At 42.8% G+C, this 25,375-nt stretch overlaps 1 protein-coding gene across 3 annotated transcripts in view; it reads left to right on the top strand.

The window, feature by feature from the left end:
* trmt2a (tRNA methyltransferase 2 homolog A) overlaps positions 1-22,107 on the top strand; it is a 44,128-nt gene extending 22,021 nt beyond the window's left edge. For 2 of the 3 annotated variants that reach the window (XM_072587741.1, XM_072587742.1), the window contains exons 7-12: positions 1,449-1,560; positions 6,248-6,370; positions 16,324-16,399; positions 17,903-18,019; positions 18,162-18,258; positions 21,668-22,107. In XM_072587741.1, coding sequence (XP_072443842.1) covers positions 1,449-1,560; positions 6,248-6,370; positions 16,324-16,399; positions 17,903-18,019; positions 18,162-18,258; positions 21,668-21,794 — 652 coding nt within the window. In that variant the 3' untranslated portion in view covers positions 21,795-22,107. The remainder of the gene's footprint in view (positions 1-1,448; positions 1,561-6,247; positions 6,371-16,323; positions 16,400-17,902; positions 18,020-18,161; positions 18,259-21,667) is intronic. The other variant, XM_072587743.1, reaches the window with a different exon arrangement.
* Positions 22,108-25,375: the final 3,268 nt, after the last annotated feature.

The raw sequence follows: 25,375 nt of genomic DNA on the forward strand, positions 1-25,375 counted from the left end.
TTAGCACTAAATTCAATGGATGTCAAAATTTCTTATTACCTGATTCTCAATCCACCCAGACTACTGATTCATTCTTTTATATAATCAAATCACAAAAATACAGGTGCAAACAAAAACTGGAGAGGAATTAAAGATACATTTTAATAGACTAAAAACAAGAACAAGTAATGAAAGCAGGGAAGTGGAAAATTTTGAAAAATAACTAGTTAGGATGGGAGTAACAAGGCTGTCAATCAGTGGAAAAATGAGTCAGTCCAGTATCATTAAATTATACAATAATGCAGCACAGAGGAAGACCATTCAACCCCTTTAGTCTGTGCTGGCTCTTTAGAAGAGCAATACATTTGGTTCCCACCTCCCCTGCTTTGGGCTTCATTCAATACCCAATTTATCCAACATTGTTCAATGGATGATTACTTTAATTATTGTGGTATCTCATTCTCTCAATACTGAAAATCAGTTTCACCTTAAGTTCATAAGCAGAAATCCTGAATTTAAGTCCAAGGTGCTGTTCGTAAATGTACTTACTCCCCAGTCACATGGTCCAAGGCATGTCTTCCAAGTTGAGAGATTTTCTGCATAAGGAATATTAGTGTGACCTTTCCAAATTTATTTTATCCACTTTCTAAAAAAAACCCATTCAACCAGACATATTGATTATCTGTGTATCTGTGACACCTTCAATTATAACCCATTTGATTCACTAGGAATTAACATTTGATTGCATGAAACCTATCCTTGCAGTTCGAATCTTCAATCTATCCATGTTTTTCATAATCCATTGGTATAAATCAGGATATGGCACTTCAAATTACAACAGGCTTGAGTTGTATATTTTTAAAGTTTTTAATTGGATATTGGTGTCACAAGGGAACATCTTTTGCACATTCCTTCCTAGATGCCCTTGAACTGAGTGGCTTGCTCACATTGTTATGGATCTGGAGTCACTTATGCCAGACTGGGTAAGGATGGCATATTTCCTTCCCTAAAGGACATTAATGAACCAGATGAGTTTTTCAATGATGGTTTTATGCCATAATGACATGGTCTAGATTTCAATTCCAGGTTCTATTCGTTCATTTAATTTAAATTCCACCAGCTTCCATGATGGAATTTGAACCACATTCCAGGAGAATGTTAATCAGGCCAGTATGATACTACTGTGCTACCATTTGAGGGAATGGTGTCCTCATCAGACATTAAGCAATCATTCAGTAATTTGCTGTTTGTGGGACCCCTGGCTGCAAATTGCTCACGTGTCAACACTGAATGTTTATAAAATGCTTCAGCTAACGGGATTGTTATCGAAGTGCAAATTGTTATTTCAAACAGTTATTTGTCAAAATCTTGAACTGATATAAATACATTTGTTTTTTAACTTACAGCCAAAGTTTTAGAAGCAAAACATCATTTTTGAATCTAAGGGTTTTTGTTTTAAATGGTTCCAGAAAATCTCCCAACTTGGAAGACTTGCCTTTGGAACATGTGACTGGAGAGAAGTACATATACGAAGAGCTCCTTGGACTTAAATTCAGGATTTCTCCTCATGCATTTTTTCAGGTAAAATTGATTTTCAGTATCTGAGAGATTTGTTGAATTTGAACAAGGCAAATCAAGGCAGGACTTAGACACTTAATGCAGTGATCTTGGGGACTGTTGCTGAACAAAGAGATATTGGGGTGCAAGTTCATTGTTCCTTGAGGATGGAATCACAGGTAGAGATGGTAGTCAAGAAGGCATTTGATTTGCTTTTCTTTATTGGTCAGAGCATTGAGTATAGGAGTCGGGAGGTCATGCAGTTGTAAAGGACATTGGTTAGGCCACTTTGGAAATACTGCAAGCAATTCTGATCTCCCTGCGATAGGAAAGATGTTGTTAAATTTGAAAGAGTGCTGAAAAGATTTACATGTTGCCAGGGAGGACTTAAGCTGTAGGGAGAGGCTGTATAGACTGAGGATACTTTTCCTGGAGCTGGAGGCTGGGGGATGACTTTATAGAAGTCTATATAAGCATGGATAGGGTGACTAACCAAGATCTTTGTTCCAGGATAGGGAGTTCAGAACTAGAGGGCTCCTGTTTAAGGTGAGAGAGGAAAGACTTCAAAGGGACCTAAGGGGCAATCTTTTCATGCAGAGGGTGGTGCGTGTATGGAATGAGCGACAGGAGGAAGTGATGGAGGCTGGTACAATTACAACATTTAAAAAGCATCTGGATGGGTAAATGAATAGGAAGGGTTTAGAGGGATATGGACCAAATGCTGGCATATGGGACTAGATAAATTTAGAATTTCTGGTCGGCATTGACAAGTTGGACTGAAGGGTCTGTTTCCGTGCTGTACATAGAGTTGTAGAGATGTACAGCATGGAAACAGACCCTTCGGTCCAACCCGTCCATGCCGACCAGATATCCTAACCCAATCTAGTCCCACCTGCCAGCACCCGGCACATATCCCTCCAAACCCTTCCTATTCATATACCCATCCAAATGCCTCTTAAATGTTACAATTGTACCAGCCTTCACCACATCCTCTGGCAGCTCATTCCATACCTGTACCACCCTCTGCGTGAAAAAGTTGCCCCTTAGGTCTCTCTTATATCTTTCCCCCTCTCACCCTAAACCTATGCCCTCTAGTTCTGGACTCCCTGATCCCAGGGAAAAGACTTTGCCTATTTATCCTATCCATGCCCCTCATAATTTTTGTTGACTTCTATAAGGTCACCCCTCAGCCTCTGATGCTCCAGGGAAAACAGCCCCAGCCTGTTCAGCCTCCCCCTGTAGCTCAGATCCTCCAACCCTGGCAACATCCTTGTAAATCTTTTCTGAACCTTTTCAAGTTTCACAACATCTTTCCGATAGGAAGGAGACGAGAACTGCAGGCAATATTCCAACAGTGGCCTAACCAATGTCATGTACAGCTGCAACATGACCTCCCAACTCCTGTACTCAATACTCTGACCAATAAAGGAAAGCTTACCAAACGCCTTCTTCACTCTCCTATCTACCTGCAACTCCACTTTCAAGGAGCTATGAACCTGCACTCCAAGGTCTCTTTGTTCAGCAACACTCCCTAGGACCTTACCATTAAGTGTATAAGTCCTGCTAAGATTTGCTTTCCCAAAATGCAGCACCTCGCATTTATCTGAATTAAACTCCATCTGCCACTTCTCAGCCCATTGGCCCATCTGGTCAAGATCCTGTTGTAATATGAGGTCCACTTTGCTCTTTGCTGTCCACTACACCTCCAATTTTGGTGTCATCTGCAAACTTACTAACTGTACCTCTTATGCTCGCATCCAAATCCTTTATGTAAATGACAAAAAGTAGAGGACCCAGCACCGATCCTTGTGGCACTCCAGTGGTCACAGGTCTCCAGTCTGAAAAACGACCCTCCACCACCACCCTCTGTCTTCTACCTTTGAGCCAGTTCTGTATCCAAATGGCTAGTTCTCCCTGTATTCCATGAGATCTAACCTTGCTAATCAGTCTCCCATGGGGAACCTTGTTGAACGCCTTACTGAAGTCCATATAGATCACATCTACCCCTCTGCCCTCATCAATCTTCTTTCTTACTTCATCAAAAAACTCAATCAAGTTTGTGAGACATGATTTCCCACACACAAAACCATGTTGACTATCCCGAATCAGTCCTTGCCTTTCCAAATACATGTACATCCTATCCCTCAGGATTCTCTCCAACAACTTGCCCACCACCGAGGTCAGGCTCACTGGTCTGTAGTTCCCTGGCTTGTCCTTACCACCCTTCCTAAACAGTGGCACCACGTTAGCCAACCTCCAGTCTTCTGGCACTTCACCTGTGACTATCGATGATACAAATATCTCAGAAAGAGGCCCAGCAATCACTTCTCTAGCTTCCCACAGAGTTCTTGGGTACACCTGATCAGGTCCTGGGGATTTATCCACCTTTAACCATTTCAAGACATCCAGCACTTGCTCCTCTGTAATCTGGACATTTTGCAAGATGTCACCATCTATTTCCCTAAAGTCTATATCTTCCATATCCTTTTCCACAGTAAACATTGATGCAAAATATTCATTTAGTATCTCCCCCATTTTCTGTGGCTCCACACAAAGGCCGCCTTGCTGATCTTTGAGGGGCCCTATTCTCTCCCTAGTTACCCTTTTGTCCTTTAATATATTTGTAAAAACCCTTTGGATTCTCCTTAATTCTATTTGTCAAAGCTATCTCATGTCCCCGTTTTGCCCTCCTGATTTCCCTCTTAAGTATACTCCTACTTTCTTTGTACTCTTCTAAGGATTCACTCGATCTATGTTATCTGTACTGGAGATATGCTTCCTTTTTCTTAACCAAATCCTCAATTTCTTTAGTCATCCAGCATTCCCTATACCTACCAGCCTTCCCTTTCACCCTGACAGGAATATACTTTCTCTGGATTCTTGTTATCTCATTTCTGAAGGCTTCCCATTTTCCAGCCGTCCCTTTACCTGCGAACATCTGCCTCCAATCAGCTTTTGAAAGTTCTTGTCTAATACCGTCAAAATTGGCCTTTCTCCAATGTAGAGCTTCAACTTTTAGATCTGGTCTATCCTTTTCCATCACTATTTTAAAACGAATAGACTTTTGGTTGCTGGCCCTAAAGTGCTCCCCTACTGACATCTCAGTCACCTGCCCTGCCTTATTTCCCAAGAGTAGGTCAAGTTTTGCACCTTCTCTAGTAGGTACATCCACATACTGAATCAGAAAATTGTCTTGTACATGCTTAACAAATTCCTCTCCATCTGAACCTTTAACACTATGGCAGTCCCAGTTGATGTTTGGAAAGTTAAAATCCCCTACCATAACCACCATATCATTCTTAGAGATAGCTGAGATCTTCTTACAAGTTTGTTTCTCAATTTCCCTCTGACTATTGGGGGGTTCTGTAATACAATCCCAATAAGGTGATCATCCCTTTCTTATTTCTCAGTTCTACCCAAATAACTTCCCTGGAAGTATTTCCAGGAATATCCTCCCTTAGCACAGCTGTAATGCTATCCTTTATCAAAAATGCCACTCCCCTCCTCTTTTGACTCCCTTTCTATCCTTCCTGTAGCATTTGTATCCTGGAACATTCAGCTGCCAGTCCTGCCCATCCCTGAGCCATGTTTCCATGATTGCTATGATATCCCAGTCCCATGTTCCTAACCATGCCCTGAGTTCATCTGCCTTCCCTGTTAGGCCCCTTGCATTGAAATAAATGCAGTTGAATTTATTAGTCCTACCTTGTCCCTGCCTGCCCTGACTGTTTGACTCACGTTTGTGGACAATGACCCCTTGCTGGCCCCTGTCCCCTGTGAGAACATTCTGCACCCTCTCTGAGACATCCTTGATCCTGGCACCAGGGAAACAACACACCGTTCTGCTTTTTCTCTGCAGGCCACAGAAACGTCTGTCTGTACCTCTGACTACAGAATCCCCTAACACAATTGATCTCTTAGAAGCTGACGTACCCTTCGTTGCATTTCTGGTATTTCTCAATACCAGAAACTTGGCTGTTTGTACTACGTTCCCCTGAGAATCCATCACCCCCTACATTTTCCAAAACAGCATACCTGTTTGAAATGGGCATATCCACAAAAGACTCCTGCTCTAGTTGCCTACCTCTCGTACCCTTCCTGGAGTTAACCCATCTATGTGACTGTATCTGAGACTTTCCCCCTTTTCTATAACTGCCATCCATCACATACTGTTGCTGTTGCAAATTCCTCATCGCTTCTATTTGTCTCTCCAACCGATCCACTTGATCTGATAAGATTTGCATCCAACAGCGTTTATGGCAGATGTAATCCGCAGTAGCCCTTAAACTCTCTTTGAATATGACTATATGGCAATTCATCATCATCCATTGAAGTTTATTGGTGGGCGGGTCCATCATTCCCAGTTTGGGTAGAGAGTAGACACATGGATAACTCTAATCCACTCAAACCACCTTCATAAACCTTGGCTGAGGAAGGAAATCACCCATTGCAACAGTGTAATACTCTCTCCCATAGCAATCACCCTTGTGACTCAGTAAGATTGATAATTGTTACTGAATTAAAGACTACTTTGTGTTTTGCGGTTTTTGTTGTGATCTGGAAACTGTTTGATCTCTTTGACAGTGGGTAAGATGCCCTGGTTTGGTTGTGACTGGAGTAGTCGGGGCAAAATGGGATGTTTTGTGCTAGGAATTTTCATGACCTTATCAATCAAATGTTATAACATGGATGTAAACATTGCTGTATTTAGGTGAACACTCAGGCTGCCGAAGTACTTTATTCAGCAGTTGGAGACTGGGCCAATCTGGACCAAGATAGTGTAGTGTTGGATGTTTGCTGTGGCACTGGAACTATTGGGCTTTCCCTTGCAAAGGTAAGTGAAAAGTTTTGTATTGAGAAACCTTGTTGACAGTCTATTAGCATAGGAATTCAGCATTGAAAAGGCCAGATGTGAAGTTTAAGTTTGCAGCAAGTTTGTATTGATGGCTGTCCTGTATAGATTTGAAACTGGTACATTAAGGCCACTTTATTACAGTTTGGCCTTGGAACTGTAACTTGCAGATTCCGTAACCTTCTATGATGAGAGATGTTGTAAGTTTAGTTAAAAAGGAAGTGGAAGCATATGAAAGATTTAAGAAACAGAAATGGAACAAGACTCTTGAGGAGAAAGGAAGCAGTAAAGAACTTTAAAAAAAAATTGAAGGTGCCATGAAATTCCTTGGCAAGTAGGATTAAGGAAGAATTAGGAGCAAGAGGGTAGCTAGAGCCAGTGTAAGTCCACTCACGGAGAAGGAAGGGAATTTATGTGTGCAGCCAGAGGAAGTGGGTGAGGTCCTTAATGACTACTTCACATCGCTATTCATCAAGGAGAAAGATGTGGGTGGTGATAAGTGTAGAGAATGGTTTGTTGATATTAAGGAAGGGGTGTTGAAAAAACATTAAGGTAGTCAAGTCCCCAGGATCTGATGAGGTCTATCTCAGGAAACTGAAGGATGCAAGAGAGAAGATTACTGGGGCCTTGACAGAGAACTTTGTATGCTCTTTAATCACAGGCGAGGTCTTAGAAGGCTGAAGAATAGTCAATGTTGTTCCTTTGTTCAAGATGGAGTAGCAGATAGTGAAGGGGACTGTCAGAGAGTACAGCAGAATATAGATAGATTGGAAAGAGGGGCACAGAAATGGCATATGGAGTTCAATCCAGGCAAATGCAGTGAGATGCATTTTGGAAGATCCAATTCAAGAACGAACTAGACAGTCAACTGAAAAGTCCTGGGGAAAATTGACGTTCAGAGAGATCTGGGTGTTCAGGTCCATTGCTCCCCGATGGTGGCAACGCACGTCAGTAAAGTGGTCGAGAAGGTATACAGCAAGCTTTCCTTCATTGGACAGGGTATTGAGTATAAGAGTTGGCAAGTTATGTTACAGTTGTATAGGACTTTGATTCAGCTGCATTTGGAATACGACGTACAGTTCGGGTCGCCACATTACCAAATGGATGTGGATACTTCGGAGATGGAGCAGAGGAGATTCACCAGGATGCTGCCTGGTATGGAGGGGGCTAGCTATGAAGAGACGTTGAATAGATTAAGATTATTTTCATTAGAAACTCAAAGGTTGAAGGGGGACCTGATTGAGGTCTACAAAATTATGAGAAGTATAGACAGAGTGGATAGCAACAAGTATTTTCCTAGAGTGTGGAACTCAGTTACTAGGGGTCATGAGTTCAGAGTGAGAGGGGAAAGGTTTAGCGGAGGTATGCGTGGAAAGTTCTTTAACGCAGAGGGTGGTGGGGGCCTGGAACGCTTTGCCAGTGGAGTTAGTAGAGGCGGGAACAATAGCGTCATTTAAGATGTATCTAACCAGATACATAAATGGGCAACGAGCAAAGGGATACAGATCTTTAAAAAAATAGGTGGTAGGTTTAGATAGAGGATCTGGAGCGGCGCAGGCTTGAGGGCCAAATGGCCTATTCCGGTGCTGGAACTTTCTTTGTTCTTTGTTTTTTTTTATGGGCAACAGGGATAATATAGGCTGGTGTGCCTTATATTTGGTAGGGAAATTATTGGAGAAGATTTTTAGAGATAGGATTTACTTGCATTTCAAGAAGAATAGACTTCTTAATGAAAGTTGTCATGACTTTACACAAGGGAGCTCTTGTCAAACTTGATTGAGGTTTTAAAAGAAGTGACAAAGATGGTTGAAGAGAATAAGGCAGGAGCTGTTGTTTACATGGACTTTAGAACATAGAAAATTACAGCGGAGTACACGTCTTTTGGTCCTCGATGTGATGACCTGTGGAACCAATCTGTAGCCCATCTAACCAACACTATTCCATTTTCATCCATATGTTTATCCAATGACCATTTAATTGCTTTTAAAGTTGGCGAGTCTACTACTGTTGCAGGCAATGCATTCCACGCCCCCGCTAAGCTGAGCAAAGAAACTACCTCTGACATCTGTCCTATATCTATCACCCCTCAATTTAAAGCTATGTCACTTCGTGCTAACCATCACCATCTGAGGAAAAAGGCTCTCACTGTCCACCCTCTCTAACCCTCTGATTATCTTTGTCTCAGTGAAGTTATCTGTCAACCACGTTCTCTCGAATGAAAACAGCCTTAAGTCCCTCAGCCTTTCCTCATAAGACCTTCCCACCATACCAGGCAACATACTAGTAAATCACCTATGAACCTTTTCCAAAGTTTCCACATCCTTCCTATAATGCGGTAACCAGAACTGCACGCAAAACCCCAAGTGGGGCTGCACCAGAGTTTTGTACAGCTTCAGCATGACTTTGTGTCTCCGAAACTCAATTCCTCTACCAATGAAAGCTAACACACTGTATGCCTTCTTAACAACCTATCAACCTGGGTGGCAACTTTCAGGGATCTATGTACATGGACACCAAGATCTCTCTGTTCAAGAATCTTGTCATTAGCCCAGTACTCTTTATTCCTGTTGTTCCTTCCAAAGTGAATCAACCTCTTTATGGGTATTTAAGCGGGCATTGGATAGGTATATGGAGGATAGTGGGTTAGTGTAGGTTAGGTGGGCTTTGATCGGCGCAACATCGAGGGCCGAAGGGCCTGTACTGCGCTGTATTGTTCTATGTTCTATGTTCTAACTCACAAGTTTCCATATTAAACACCATTTGCCACCTCTCAGCCCAATTCTGTAGCTTATCTATGTCCCTCTGTAACCTGCAACATCTTTTGGCACTAACCACAACTGTATTGACCTTAGTGTCGTCTGCAAATTTACTAACCCATCCAGCTCATTTATAAAAATGACAAACAGCAGTGGACCCAAAACAGATCCTTCCAGTACACCACTAATAACTGAACTCAGGATGAACACCACTACCTTCTCTGTCTTCTTTCAGCTTTCTGATCCAAACTGCTAAATCACCCTCAACCCCATGCCTCTATTTTGTGTAATAACCTATAGTGGGATACCTTATCAAATGCCTCACTGAAAACCATATACACTACATCAATCACTTTACCCCCATCTACCTGTTTGGTCACCATCTCAAAGAACTCAATAAGGCTTGTGAGGCATGACCTACCCTTCACAAAACTGTGTTGACTATTCCTAATCAACTTATTCCTCTCTAGATGATCATAGATCCTGTCTCTTATAACCTTTTCCAACACTTTATCCACAGCTGAAGTAAGGCTCACTGCTTTATAATTACCAAGGTTGTGTCTACTCCCCTTCTTGAATAAGGGAACGACATTTGCTATCCTCCAGTCTTTTGGCACTATTCCTGTAGACAATGACGGCATAAAGATCAAAGCCAAAGGCTCTGCAAACTCCTTCCTGGCTTCCTAGAGAATCTAAGATAAATCCTATCCTGCCCAGGGGACTTATCTATTTTCATACTTGCCAGAATTGCTAACACCACCTCCTTGTGAACCTCAATCCCATCTAGTTTGTATCTCCGTATTCTCCTCGACAACATTGTCTTTTACCAGTGTGACTACTGACGAAAAATATTGATTTAGTGCTTCTCTTATCTCCTCTGACTCCACACACAACTTCCCACTACTGTTCCTGACTGGCCCTGATCTTACTCTAGGCTTTGGTATACCCATAGAAAGCTTTAGTTTTCCTTGATCCTATGTGCCAGTGACCTCTCGTGTCCCCTCCTGGCTCTTCTTCGTGCTCTCTTTAGGTTTTTTCTGGCTAACTTGTAACTCGCAAGTGCCTGAACTGAGCTTTCACATCTCATCCTAACATAAGGTGCCTTCTTTCTCTTGACAAGAGATTCAACTTTTTTAGTAAACCATGGCTCCTTTGCTCGGCCACTTCCTTTCTCTCTATCAAAGACACCCAATAGTTGTTCCTTGAATAAGCTTCGTATTTCAATTGTTCCCATTCCCTGTAGTTTCCTTCCCCATCCTATGCATCCAAAATCTTGCCTAATCGCACTTTAATTGCTTTTCCCACCCCGGCAATAACTCTTGCCCTATGGTATATACTTATCCCTTTCCATTGCTAAAGTGAACGTAACCGAATTGTGGTCACTATCACCAAAGTAGGTAGGTACAACAAACTTTTATCTACCCACCTCCATAACCAGCGCTCCTCAAACATTCCAGAAGATTCCCCCGGCCTCTGGAACTACTTGGACGCCATTAGCCATGTGGCTGGTGCAGCTGCCTCCCCCACGCTGATTGATAATGTCACTTCTGCCCCATCATGGCCTCTCCCACAACCACTTCTGCCCCTCACAATTCCTTATACATCACACGTGACGTCACTTCCGACCCTCACATCATCGCTGATGTCACACGCTCAGTGACTTCCGCCACCCCTACTGCCGTGTCTGCCACCACTTCCGTCCGCACCAACGGCCACTCACCAGCATTCTGCTGACACGCCCCCACACATCCCACTGTCACCATTCCTGGCCCCTAGAACCCTGAGAGGAACACCACTCCTGCTCATGGCTCCACCTCCATTCCCCCCACCACCACACCCACTCCAGTTACTGGCTCCGCCCCCACTCCCAGCTCCACACCCCACACCAGATCCCAGTTCCCAGCCCTGCCAAGTTTTTACCATCCCTCCAGACCTTCCCCTCACTGAGGACGAACGATCAGTCCTCAGCAAAGGACTCACCTTCATCCCCCTCCGTCCACGCATCAATGAATTTAATACACGCCGTGACGTCGAACACTTCTTCCGCCGCCTCCGAGCTTACTTTCACAATTAGGACTCACGCCCACCTTCCGAGGACCCCTTTGCCCACTTCCAACACACTGCATCCACCTGGATACCCCACGCTGGCCTATTACCTGCCCTAGATCTCTCTGTTTCTAACTGCCGCTGGGACGTTAACTATCTCGACCTGTCTACCCCCCCTCCCCCACTCCAACCTCTCACCCTCACAACGCGCAGCCCTCCAATCCCTCTGCTCCAATCCTAACCTCACCATCAAGCCAGCGGATAAAGGGGGTGCAGTGGTAGTCTGGTGCACTGACCTCTACACTGGGGAAACCAAACGCCAACTCGAGGACACCTTTTCCTACCACCCCCTCAACCATGACCCCACCCCCCATCACCAAACCATCATCTCCCAGATCATACAGAACCTCATCATCTCAGGAGATCTCCCACCCACAGCTTCCAACCTCATAGTCCGGGAACCCCGGTTCTACCTCCTTCCCAAGATCCACAAGCCTGACCACCCTGGCTGACCCATTGTCTCAGCATGCTCCTGCCCCACTGAACTCATCTCTACCTACCTCAACACTGTCCTATCCCCCCTAGTCCAGGAACTCCCCACGTACGTTCGAGACACCACCCACACCCTCCACCTCCTCCAAGACTTCCGTTTCCCCGGCCCCCAACGCCTCATCTTCACCATGGATATCCAATCCCTCTACACCTCCATCCGCCATGACCAGGGCCTCCAAGCCCTCCGTTTTTTTCCTCTCCCGTCATCCCCAACAGTGCCCTTCCACCGACACTTTCATTCGTTTGGCCGAGCTGGTCCTCGACCTTAACAATTTCTCCATTGAATCCTCCCACTTCCTCCAGACCAAAGGGGTAGCCATGGGCACCATGTATGGGCCCCAACTATGCCTGTCTCTTTGTTGGCTACGTAGAACAGTTGATATTTCGTAATTACACTGACACCACTCCCCACCTCTTCCTCTGCTACATTGGCGCCACCTCATGTTCCCGCGAGGAGGTTGAGCAATTCATCAATTTCACCAACACATTTCCACCCTGACCTTAAATTTACCTGGACCATCTCTGACACCTCCCTCCCCTTCCTGGACCTCTCCATCTCCGTTAATGACGACCGACTTTACACTGACATTTTTTACAAACCCACCGACTCCCACAGCTACCTGGATTACACCTCTTTCCCACCCTACCTCTTGCAAAAATGCCATCCCGTATTCCCAACTCCTTCACCTCCGCCGTATTTGCTCCCAGGAGGACCAGTTCCAACACAGAACACACCAGATGGCCTCCTCCTTTAGAGACCGCAATTTCCCTTCCCAAGTGGTTAAAGATGCCCTCCAACACATCTCGTCCACATCCCGCACCTCCGCCCTCAGATCCCACCAGGACAGAATGCCCCTGGTGCTCACCTTCCACCCTTACCAACCTTTGCATAAACCAAATAATCCGCTGACATTTCTGCCACCTCCAAAAAGACCCCTCCGCAGGGATATATTTCCCTCTCTACCCCTTTCCGTTTTCCACAAAGACCATTCCCTCAGTGACTACCTGGTCAGGTCCACGCCCCCCTACAACCCACCCTCCCATCGTGGCACCTTCCCCTGCCACTGCAGGAACTACAAAACCTGCGCCCAGACCACCTCCCTCACCTCCATCCAAGGCCCTAAAGGAGCCTTCCGCATCCATCAAAGTTTTACCTGCACATCCACTAATATCATTTATTGTATCCGTTGCTCCCGATGCGGTCTCCTCTACATTGAAGAGACTGGACACCTCCTAGCAGAGCGCTTTAGGGAACATCTCCAGGACACCCGCACCAATCAACCACACCGCCCTGTGGCCCAACATTTCAACACCCCCTCCCACTCTGCATAGGACATGGAGGTCCTGGGCCTCCTTCACCACCACTCCCTCACCACCAGACGCCTAGAGGAAGAACGCCTCATCTTTCGCCTCGGAACACTTCAACACCAGGGCATCAATGTGGACTTCAACAGTTTCCTCATTTCCTCTTCCCCCACCTCACCGTAGTTCCGAATGTCCAGCTCAGCACTGTCCCCATGACCTGTCCTACCTGCCTATCTTCTTTTCCACCTATCCACTCCACCCTCCTCCCTGACCTATCACATTCATCCCCTCCCCCACTCACCTATTGTTCTCTATGTTACTTTCTCCCCACCCCCACCCTCCTCTAGCTTATCTCTCCACGCTTCAGGCTCTCTGCCTTTATTACTGATGAAGGGCTTTTGCCCGAAACGTCGATTTTACTGCTCCTCGGATGCTGCCTGAACTGCTGTGCTCTTCCAGCACCACTAATCCATTATCACCAAAGTGCTCACCTACCTCCAAATCTAACACCTCGCCTGGTTCATTACCCATCACCAAATACAATGTGGCCTCGCTCCTTGTTGGCTTGTCTGCATACTGTGTCTGGAAACCATCCTGCACAAATTGGACAAAAGCTGATCCATCTAAAGTACTCAAACTATAGTATTTCCAGTCAATATTTGGAAAGTTAAAGTTCCCCATAACAACTACCCTGTTACTCTCACTCCTGTCCAGAATTTTCTTCGCTATCCTTTCCTCTACATTTTTGGAACTATTTGGAGGCCTATAGAAAACTCCCAACAGGGTGACCTCTCCTTTCCTGTTTCTAACCTCAGCCCATACTACCTCAGTCGATGAGTCCTCAAACGTCCTATCTGCCACTGTAATACTGTCCTTGACTGACAATGCCACACCTCTTTTTTTTATTATTATTTTCTCTGTTCGTACTGAAACATCTAAATCCTGGAACCTACAACAACCATTCCTGTCCCTGTTACTAACTGTTTACCAAAGCATTTGATAAGGACCCTAAGTTGGTCCAGAAGATCAAATTGTTCGGAATCCATGCTGATACAAATTGGATAGAAAATTGACTTAGTCATAGACGACTGGAGGACCGTGACCAATGATTTTCTGCAAGGATAAAAGAAATCTGATAAGTTTGCAGATGACAGGAAAATTGGTGGAGTTGTGGGTAGTGAGGAAGGCTATTGAATGACGCAGCAGGATATTGATCAACCGAGGAGTTGGGCAGATGGAAAATAGAGTTTAATCTGGAAATGTGTTAGATAATGCATTTTGGGAGGTCAAATGCAAGAGCAAAGTATATTATAAATACCAGGACCCTCAGGAGTATTGATATACAGAGAGATCTTGGGGTCCAACTCCATAGCTAAATGAAAATGGCACCGCCAAGTGGAGAAGAAGTTAAAGAAAGCATATGGCATGATTGCCTTTATTGATCAGGGCATTAATTATAAAAATTGGAAAGTCACTTGCAACTGTAAAAGATTTAAGTCAGGCCACATTTGGAATACTGTACACTATTCTGGTTGCCACACTGTAGGAAGCCTATTTGGAGACTTTAGAGAGAATGTAGAAGAGGTTTACCAGGATGTTGCTTGGATTGGAGCGTATTAGCATAACGAGAGGTTGGACAAACTTGGATTGTTTTTGTTAGAATGTCAGGAGCTGGGGGAGGTGACGATCTTAGAAGTATACAAAATTATAAGAGGTGTAGATAGGATGGATAGTTGGTGTCTGTTTCCCAGGGTGGAAATGTCAAATACCAGGGGCATAGGTTTATGGTGGGAGGGGAAGAGTTTAAAGGAGATGTGCAAGGTTTATTACAGTTGGTGGTAAATGCCTGGAATGCACTGCCAGGGGAGATAGTAGAAGCAGAAACACTAACAAAGTTTAAGAGGCATTTAGGGAAATGCATGAACAGACAGAGAAAAGAGAGACCAGGTGCAGGCAGACAGGATTAGTTTAGATTAACATGGTCGACGCAGACATGGTGAGTTGAAGGTCCTGTTCCTGTGCTGTTGTGTGCTATGCACATAGGGGACATGCAACTTGTACATTTTGGCTGTGAACCCATGAAAACACTTGATTCAGTGTTTTTACAAAACGAGATGAACAATACCTACATATAGACATAAAAGTTAGAATATGATGCTTGGGTTTTGAAATCTGCTGGAACATAGAGGTACTAGAAGACTCATTCATTTCACAGATTTGAGATGCTGGGGAAAAATCTGTTTGAGTGGGAGCCTGAGAGATAAATCTCAATTTCGGATGAAGTGAAATTTCAGGTGTGTGACAATATGGGTTTAAAAAACATCAATTCAAGCTTCCATGCATGTCCATATTACAATATGTTTAAAACAAGTTTGCAAGTTCTCAGATTCTGCCATGTCATTTTATGTGCTTTATAATGGGAATTTAGATGGCGAAATGAGGGAGCTGGTGTGAATATGATGGAGTTTGCATAGAGGGAGAAACTAAGGGAACAAAGAAAGCTAAGTTTAGAATTGAACCTGAACTGAAGAGGAGGTTGAAATCACTGATGGTGGGAGTATCTGTACCGAGGCATCAAAGCGATGGGAGTATCTGTACCGAGGCATCAAAGCGATGGGAGTATCTGTACCGAGGCATCAAAGCGATGGGAGTATCTGTACCGAGGCATCAAAGCGATGGGAGTATCTGTGCCGAGGCATCAAAGCGATGGGAGTATCTGTGCCGAGGCATCAAAGCGATGGGAGTATCTGTGCCGAGGCATCAAAGCGATGGGAGTATCTGTGCCGAGGCATCAAAGCGATGGGAGTATCTGTGCCGAGGCATCAAAGCGATGGGAGTATCTGTGCCGAGGCATCAAAGCGATGGGAGTATCTGTGCCGAGGCATCAAAGCGATGGGAGTATCTGTGCCGAGGCATCAAAGCGATGGGAGTATCTGTGCCGAGGCATCAAAGCGATGGGAGTATCTGTGCCGAGGCATCAAAGCGATGGGAGTATCTGTGCCGAGGCATCAAAGCGATGGGAGTATCTGTGCCGAGGCATCAAAGCGATGGGAGTATCTGTGCCGAGGCATCAAAGCGATGGGAGTATCTGTGCCGAGGCATCAAAGCTAAGCAGCTAAACATTGCAAGCTGCTGCCTCTTCTGACATCATATCATTGAAGATCAATTGATAATTTTCATTTTATTGCAAGAGTGGAATAATGTAAGGGATGCTGATATTGGGACTAGATATTTTGACAATTGGGATTAACAATTCTTTTTAATCTTGTTCCTCAGAGTGTGAAGAAAGTTATTGGAATTGAAATGTGCCAGGAAGCTATTGAAGACGCTAAAGTGAATGCAGAGTTAAATGGTTAGTATGTATTAACATCGCTGATAAACTTTCTTGTTGGTCTTGACCATGTTAAGTTCAATTTTCACCTGTTTCAGAACCATTGTCCCAAGACAACATGACACTGTTGGAGTTTCTTCATTAGAGTAGTGTGGACCGTTGTTTGACCCAGCCCCTGTCAAAACCAGATCTTGATTGTATCTGCTTGTAGAAGATATGGCAATTTTGTTTGTTCCCCTCTCTCCATCCCAAGTGTGTGTTTTTCTTTCTTCTTTGTAGCTTCTCACAGATAAACAGGCTAAATCTCCAAGTCTGCTGGGGAATATTCAGTTTCAGTTGTTGCTCAAGGCTTGTATTATGTTGAATGCTAAAGCCCTGTGCTTGACGAAAACCTCCCTGGGGTTTCCATGTTTGTCAAGGAGCCGTTTGATACTATCCTCTGTGATCTGAGTTGAAATAATTAAATTTTTAAAATGTCCTTTAGTTTTGTTTCTTTAATTAATGTATCAGCTCTGTGCAATTTGTACAAGTTCCATTTTCCTATTCAAGACTGGCAGAAAACAAATATCTAAATAACAAAAAATAGAAATTGCTGGTAACATTCCACTCCCAAGCATCCCAGATGTCCATCTATTTTGAACAAGGTACTTTTCTCCCCTCGGTCGTCTGGACAGCCCTGCACTGTACCACCTCCATTCCCCGTTTCACTGTTCTAAACGCCCCTCTCCTCAATGGAACAAAGACAGGGTTCCCCCTTGTCCTTGTCTACCACCCGACGTATCATTCTTAAACACTTCTTCCAACTCCAATTAGACCCCACCATCAAGAATATCTTCCCTACCCCTGTTTGCCTGCAGACATAAAATCCATAGAATCCCAAGAGTGTGGAAACAGGCTCTTCAGCCCAACAAGTCGACATTGACCCTCCGAAGAGTAACCTGCCCAGCCCCATTCCCCTACATTTCCCTCGACTAATGCACCTAACCTTCACATCCCTGAACACTATTGATAATTTGGCATGGCCAGTTCGCCTTACCTGCACATCTTTAGACTGTGGGAAGAAACCAGAGCACTCGGGGGAACCCCATACAGACACTGGGAGAATGTGCAAACTCCCACACAGTCGCCTGAGGCTGCGCTGTGAGACAGCAGTGCTAACCACTTGAACCACTGTGCTGTGTGTGTGTGTGTGTGAGAGAGAGGGAGGGAGAGTGTGTACACGTATGTGTGAGAGAGAGGGAGGGAGTGTGTGTGTGTATGCTTGTGTGAGAGAGAGAGAGTCACCAGTAACGAGGAAACTCTCCCTAAATGCCCACATCTGATTGGACAACCACCTGATGAAGGAACGGTGCTCCAAAAGCTAGTGCTTCCAATTAAACCTGTTGGACTATTACCTGGTGTTGTGTGATTTTTAACTTTGTACACACCAGTCCAACACAGGCATCTCCAAATCATAACTATTATTTATCTAAGTAACTGTTTACATTTCTATCTAACTTCACTTTAATTTTTCCTTTCTGTCAGGTCTATCCAACGTGGAATTCTTGTGTGGAAAAGCTGAAGATCTCTTTCCCACTGTAATCAATTCTTTAACATCACAGAACTTAGTTGCTGTTGTAGACCCACCTCGGGCAGGACTTCGTAAGAACCATTTTGATACTGAATGCTACATTATTGAAAGTTGCCAGTGCAAGATTACAGCCATTTTTAAAACATTCAACTGACCATATAAGAGTCAATTAACTGGGATTGTTTTTACATTTAACATATTTTTGATTTCCAGATTCCAGAGTTGTATTAGCAATAAGAAGAGCAGAGCATCTGAAAAGTCTGATCTATGTTGCTTGTAATGCTCGAGCAGCTATGAACAATTTCGTGGAGTAAGTTATTTTCTTATTTTGACAATCTTAAATATAAAAAAAATAAGTTGAGGAAATGCTCAATATTTTGTTCCCTCTGGTATGTCAGAAGACACAGCAGAGCCTGTAACTGATGGTTAGAATAGCACCACCCACTTTCACCTATGGTCATGCTGTGCAGTGCATTTAACTTTTTCATCATGTATAACAGTATAGCAGGTCTTGATCATTATCCCATCTGTTGGTGTGAAGTTCCATCCTTTGATGGAGTTTAAGTTTAAAACCAGTTTGAACAGCATGGCAGTCCTGTATAGATTTTAAACCGGTGCATTAGGCCACCTGTTTGCAATTTGGCCGAAGAGGTGTCACCTGCACTTACTGGTGCTGCTCTGACCCCAAGGCTCAAGCATTAGGTTCAGAACTCTTCCAAAACATGATGAAAAATAACCTATATACTAACATTGAAAATTAGAAGCAGGAATAGGCAATTCAGTCCCTTGAGCTTGCTCTATCATTCAGTAAGATCATGGTTGATCTTCAATTCTGCACTCCCAGCTATTCCTGATAATCTTTCTTGCCCTTTTGCTTAACAAGAATTTGTCTATCTCTGCCTAAAGGTATTCATGGGCTCTGCTTCAACCACCTTTTCGGGAAGAGTTCCAAAAACTCAGGAACCTATATGAGCAAAACATTTGCCTTATCTCTCTCTCTCTCTCTCTCTCTCTCTCTCTCTCTCTCTCTCTCAAATCAATAACCCTTGATTTTTAAAGAGTGACCCCTACTTTTAGGTTCATCTACAAGAGCAAGCATCTTCTCTACATCTGCCCTGTTAGGACCCAATCTAATCAAGTTGTGTCTTGCTCTGCTGGACTTCAGTAAATACAAGCCCAAGTTGTCCAGTCTCTCCTCATAAGACAACCTTTGCACTCCAGGTATTAGTCTGGCAAACCTTCTCTGGGCTGTCTCTGATGCATTTATATCCTTGATTAAATAAGGTGCACTGTGCACTCTACTCCAGATCAAAGTTCCCTCTGGACGTCACTGCCAAGTGTGGACCTCCAAGAGCATGCTGTCAGAAAGAAAGTTAGAGGGAACGCTACTCCAGATCCGATCTCACCAATGCCCTGTATAACTAAAGCATAACTTCCCTACATTTGTATTGGGCTCCCTTTGTGACAAATAATGACACTCTATTTAACAATCCCTAATTACTTGTTGTACCTGTATACTAATCTTTTCTGATTCATGTACTCAGGCACCCAGATCCCTTTGCACCACAGAGTTCTGCAATCTCTCACATATAGATAATATGCTTTTCTATTTTCCTGCCAAAATAGACAATTTCACATTTGTCCATATTATACTTCATTTGCCACAACATCTCCAACTCATTCAGCCTATCTAAATCCTTTTGTAGCCTGCTAATGTCCTTTTCTCAACTTACATTTCTTGCTATCTTTGTGTCATCAACATATTTGATCCCTTCATTTGAGTCATTTATGTACATTTGTAAACAGTTGAGGTCACCAAACTGATGCATCATTTGTTACATCTTACCAAGCTGAGAGATTTCCTTACACATACCCTGTGCTGCTTGTTAGCGAGCCAATCTACTATCCGTGTCAAATGCCACCCCGAAAGCCATAAGCTTTTACTTGCTGCAAAAACATTGTTGTGGCACTTTATCAAATGGCTTCTGGAAGTCTGAGTACAGTGTGCCCCTTTATGCACAGTATGTGTCACCCCCTCAAAGAACTCCAATAGATTGGTCAGATATAATTTTCCTTTCACAAAGTTGTGTTGATACTACCTGATTATGTTGAATTTGTTAAAATGTCCTGCTTAATTTTAATAATAGTCAACTATTAAAATTTTTTAAATTTACTTGTGGGATGTGGGCATTGCAGGCTAGCCAGCATATATTGCCTGTCCTGTAATGTAGATGTGAAGCTAACTTGCCTGTAGCTTTCAGCTTTCTGTCTCCCTTTTTGAATAAAGGAGTTTATAATCTATACCTTCCAATTTAATGGGACTGTCCCCAAGTCAGTAGAGTTTTGGAAAACTAATATCATAGCATCAACTATCTCAGTAGCCATTTATTTTCATACCCAGGAGTCCATAAGGACCCAGGCTCTTGTCAGTCCAGAAGTCCAGCAATTGACCTTTTCTCTGATTGTACTTCTGATTTCACTGGGTTCCTTCCTTCCTCCCTTCCATTTCCTGATTTGTCATTACTTCTGGAATATTACTTAGCTTGTCTATAGTGAAGAATTATGCAAAATACCTTTTCAATTTAACTATCATTTCATTATTTTCCATTATTAATTCAAATGTCTCAAATGCAGTCTGCTACTGCATCACTGTTGACTTATTCTTTACCAAAGTTTGCCAATTCATTTTAGGTAGCTCTGAAATTATGTCTTCAAAATTGCCTTTAGTTTAATTCCAAAAAAAATGTGGAACCTCTCCTCTCTCCCTGAAACAGCACTTAAAATTAAGTCCTGTTATAGTTCCTGCCATCTATGGGTGCCTTCACTGAGATCATAAATTAATCCTATCTCGTTGTACAATACTGGGTCTACTATCTCCTGCTTGGTTGGAGAACATGCTGTTCTCAGAAACGATGCCAAAAACATTCAATGAACTCTGCTTCTAGGTCACCTTTGTCCATTTGATTTTTCCAGTCTACACATCGATTAAAATCTCCCTTGGTTTTCGCTGTGCCTTTTCTAACAAGCTCTGATTTTTGTTTTCTTCCTTCATGACATTTGGTTACTATTGCAGATCTGTCTACTTCTCCAAATAACTTCCTGCCCTAACCTTGGGGTCAAATGATATATTTTCCAGCAAATGAAGTTTACAATAGTGGGAAGTAAAGTAATAGGATGAGAACATTGGATTCAATGGATACTATTTGGATTTGAAATACCAGACTCCAGTAAAATTACTGCTGGAATGTAAATGGTGAAAATTCCCATTAGCAGAACACCAGATGTTCTAAACAGTATATAACTTTCATTTCCTGCTTGTTATGCTACAGATTTATTGTGGCAGCAACACATGAACAAGACCTTTCTTTAAACTGGTTAATTGGCACTTGTGCTTTGAATAACAGTAGTCACAATTTTGAGTCACTAAATAAAGTATTGTTATAGAAAATTATTTGCTAATTTTATTTATTATCTATATTCCATTTACCAATGTTTTGATGAGATACAGCTAAAATGTGATTCATGTGCTTTGTTTAAAAGAAACCACAATTTTCAATATGAGCATTCTTTACCATCTCTGGGACTGTTAGTCTTCACCTGCACCCACGTGAATTAGTCATTGAATGGTCAGCATTGTGACGTAAATTGTTAATGAAGCAAATTGTAAACGTAAAATTTTCTCTTTCCTTCTGTCCTCCACCGCCCATGTTTTGTTACAGCCTTTGTCGTGCCCCATCTCATCGAGTGAAGGGATCTCCATTTCGTCCAGTTAAAGCTATGGCTGTCGATCTCTTCCCACATACAATGTACTATGAACTGTTAATATTGTTTCAGAGAGTGGAGTAAGCTCAGATTCTTCAAAGATTGAACCGTTAGGAACACAGCTGGGACTGAACTTATTACAAATATTATGGAAAACAAATATTGGGATTAACCAGAAATGCTACCTTGAGCTAGTTCAGCATGTAACTATTATTTGTGTATGATGTTGGCATACAGTTTTTCTTTCTGCATAGTGTTTGTAATTTGTGTTTTAACCAAGTCAGCATTATAATGACCTTTTAATGAGCAAAATTAAGAGTTTGATTTGAATAGTTCTTGTATATGTTACCATAATGTGTGAATTTGTTGAACTTAATAAAATGTGGTCAATACTGTTTTTCAATGTTTTGCTAATTGTATGTTAGAAGTTTCCAATTGCTGTTATATACAAGTGTGGTCAGAGGACTGAAGGGTTGAGGAACAACTGTTGGCTAGATCACCAGAAGTCCCTTGCTTATCCAGTAGTACAATGGGATTTTTATGCCTCCATGAGATAACAAACAGTTTTGCATGAGATGTTAAACCTTCAGTGTTCCATTGGAGTGTTAGCTGAATTTATGTACTGAAGGCTTCGGAATTGCTTCTAAATTTAGGAGTTACCTCTAAATTTATTCTTTGCTGCTCAAAGTACGGCTGATGCCAAGGCTGATAACCCTTTGCTGTTTGTTTGGATATTGTCATGGAATTGGAGAAAAAGCAGATAAATTAAGTTTAAGTTTAATATGTTGCTCCAACAACTCCATCTCCAACAAAACTGGAATTGTTGGAGAAACTCAGCAAATCCAGCAGTATCTGCAGAGTGAAAAAGCAAATGTAAGTAGATGGAGGCCAGTGACCCTTCTTCAGAACCCAAAATGTTGACTCTGCTTTCTCTGCATAGATGCTGCTAGACCTGCTGAGTTTCTCTAGCGATTTGTTTTTTTGTTTGAGATTGGCAGCATCTGCAGTTCTTGGTTTTATTTCAACTCCAACTCAGCCAATTAATCCAACCCAGCCAATTAGCGATTCAGCAGGTTCCTGTTGATCAACAGCAAAGTGATGGAAGATAGCATTGAGTGCGATCAAGCAGCACTTATTTCACAATAACCTGCTCTATACACTCTGGGTTCTGCCACAGACTCTCTGCTCCTGACCTCATTGCAGCCTCAATCCAAACGTGGAAAAAGTTGAATTCGAGGACTGGGAAGAGTGACCAACCTTGACATCAAGTTGCATTTGACTGTGTTGTTAATAAAACTGGAATCAATGGGAACGGAGGTGAGTTTGCTGTATCTCAGATTCATGCCTGACACTAAATAAACTTGGGTTAGGATTATTGGAGGTCAGTCACCTCAGTTCCAGGACATCTCTGCAGAAGTTCCTCAGAGTAAAACATCTTCCTAATCAGTGACCTCTGGGGCAGGTGAGACTTGTACCCAGACCTCCTTACTTAGAGGTAGGGGCACTACAACAACACCCACAAACCCTCTTGGTTCAACAGGGTAAATAATTTTAATCAGTCTGTTCAAGAATTTTAGGAGATGTCTTCAGAGCAAGTGGGACTTGAACCCAGATCTTTTGGCCTGGGATAGGGACCCTGTGTCACAAGAGCGTTCAAAAAGCAAATGTAAGTAGATTAAAATATTTTCAACCTGTTTGAATAAATTATTACACACCTCAGGAGCAGGTGGGACTTAACACCTGGGACTCTGGCTCCGAGGTAGGGGATACTATCATCGCAATACTCTAAGTAGTTCATCGGGGCAGTTTCCTTGGCCCTTTATCCCTCATCCCTACTCAGAAAACCCCAAAGAATTGTGAATGCTGGAAATCAGAAATAGCTGGAAAACCCTACGTCTGGCAGAAGCTGCTTTAAGTGGAAGCTGTCTTGGATAGTAAAGAGGGAGGAAGTAAATGCTTCTGTAATTGAATGGGTGGGGTTGTGGGAAGGTGTTGGTTTAAAATAGAGGAGGAGTGACTTAAGATGTACCAAATGGAACAGTCCCTGTGGAAAGCTGACAAGGGAGGGGAATGTGTCTGGTCATGACATCCTGTTGGAGGTGGAAGAAATAGTGCTAATAATTCTTCAATAGGGCCACTTGGTCCTCACAGCATCCATATACAATGTTATGGGAGGGAAGAGGAGAAGTCAGGGTTGAAATGTAGGAGATAGGTCAGATTTGACTGAAGGGGTCTGTCAACCACAGTGTTAGGTAATCCTCAGTTGGTGTAAATTTCAGAGGTCCCCTTGTAGAAACTGGCATCCTTGGAACAGATGTGACTGACTAATCCATTCTCCCAGTTTCTCAGTCAATCTTCACAGGAAGTCCAGTGTGATGATGCATAATCAAAGTAACAGTGGAGGCAGTGGGTTTATAATGATTAGTGGTGGCCAGCCTAACCGCAAATGGAAATTAGAAGAGATGTTCATAAACTATTTCAATTCTGGACGAGAGGGGAAAGCAGCACTGAAAATATCATTGATATACTGGAGAAAGAGTTGGGGTGGAGGCCAGAGGAATGTTCCTTGCATCCTACAAAGAGGCAAGCATAACTGGGCTCTGACTTGAAGAAAATGAACAATTCTCCATTCTCAAAGTAAGGATGAGCTCAGATATATGGAGAAAGATGGGGACAGTTCAGGCTTATTTTTCAGGAAGAACCTTAAAAGCCCTGAGACTATCCTGCTGGGGATAGATTTGTAAAGGGATTGCATTCCATGGTGCAGAGGCAACAACTTGAACCAATGAACAGGGAAATTCTGAAATTGAGGTAAAGCAGGACCTTGCAGCCTTCAGAACTTAATATTGGGTTAAATGCCTGAGCACCTTCTCTCATGTTCTTATCCCAACTGCTGCTACAAAGAACCTATTAGCATCCACTAATGACCCCATTAGCAGCTATTGATTGTCCTAGACTGACTTTTACCCAGACCTGGTTTCTCTTTCTTCACACCCTCTCCACATTTTCAGCCATATATTTTCTAAAATCAGTTCTAAAGAGGAGTCACTGAATCAAAACTATTAACTGTGCTTCCATTCATACTGAGTTTTCCTAGCAATTTTTGTTTTCCCTACTTATCTATAATTGAGTTCACATTAAATTTTAAATTAACCAAATAAATTAACATGAAAAGGGGCAAGTGAGTCAAAGCCATTCCAAGTCTTCTTTTGGTTCTTGAATGCTTCTGAGTTTTTGTATATTATTTGCAAGAATACCTTATATTTATTTCATTACTCAGAACTTCTAAGCAACTGTTAAACACTTCAATGCCTCATGGTCTAATTAGTAAGGTTGCAAAGATTGGAGAAATTGCAGATAGTGAGAATTGTCAATGGATACAGCAGGATATACACTGTAGCTCATTTAGAGGCAATCAGAAAATGGCAGATGGAGTTTAATCTGGGCAAATGTGAGGTGATGCACTTTGCAAGGTCAAGTACAGGTGGAAATTATACAGTGAATGGTAGAACCTTTAGGACTATTGACATGCAACAGGATTTGGGTGTGCAGGACCACAGATCACTGAAGATGGAAGCGCAGATAGATAATAGTTAAAAAAAAGCCTATGACACACCTTTATTGGGAGGTCAAATTCAAAGTCACATTACACCAGGTTATAGTCT

This window comes from Chiloscyllium punctatum, chromosome 17 (assembly GCF_047496795.1).
Source record: "Chiloscyllium punctatum isolate Juve2018m chromosome 17, sChiPun1.3, whole genome shotgun sequence".
Taxonomy (NCBI): Eukaryota; Metazoa; Chordata; class Chondrichthyes; order Orectolobiformes; family Hemiscylliidae; genus Chiloscyllium; species Chiloscyllium punctatum.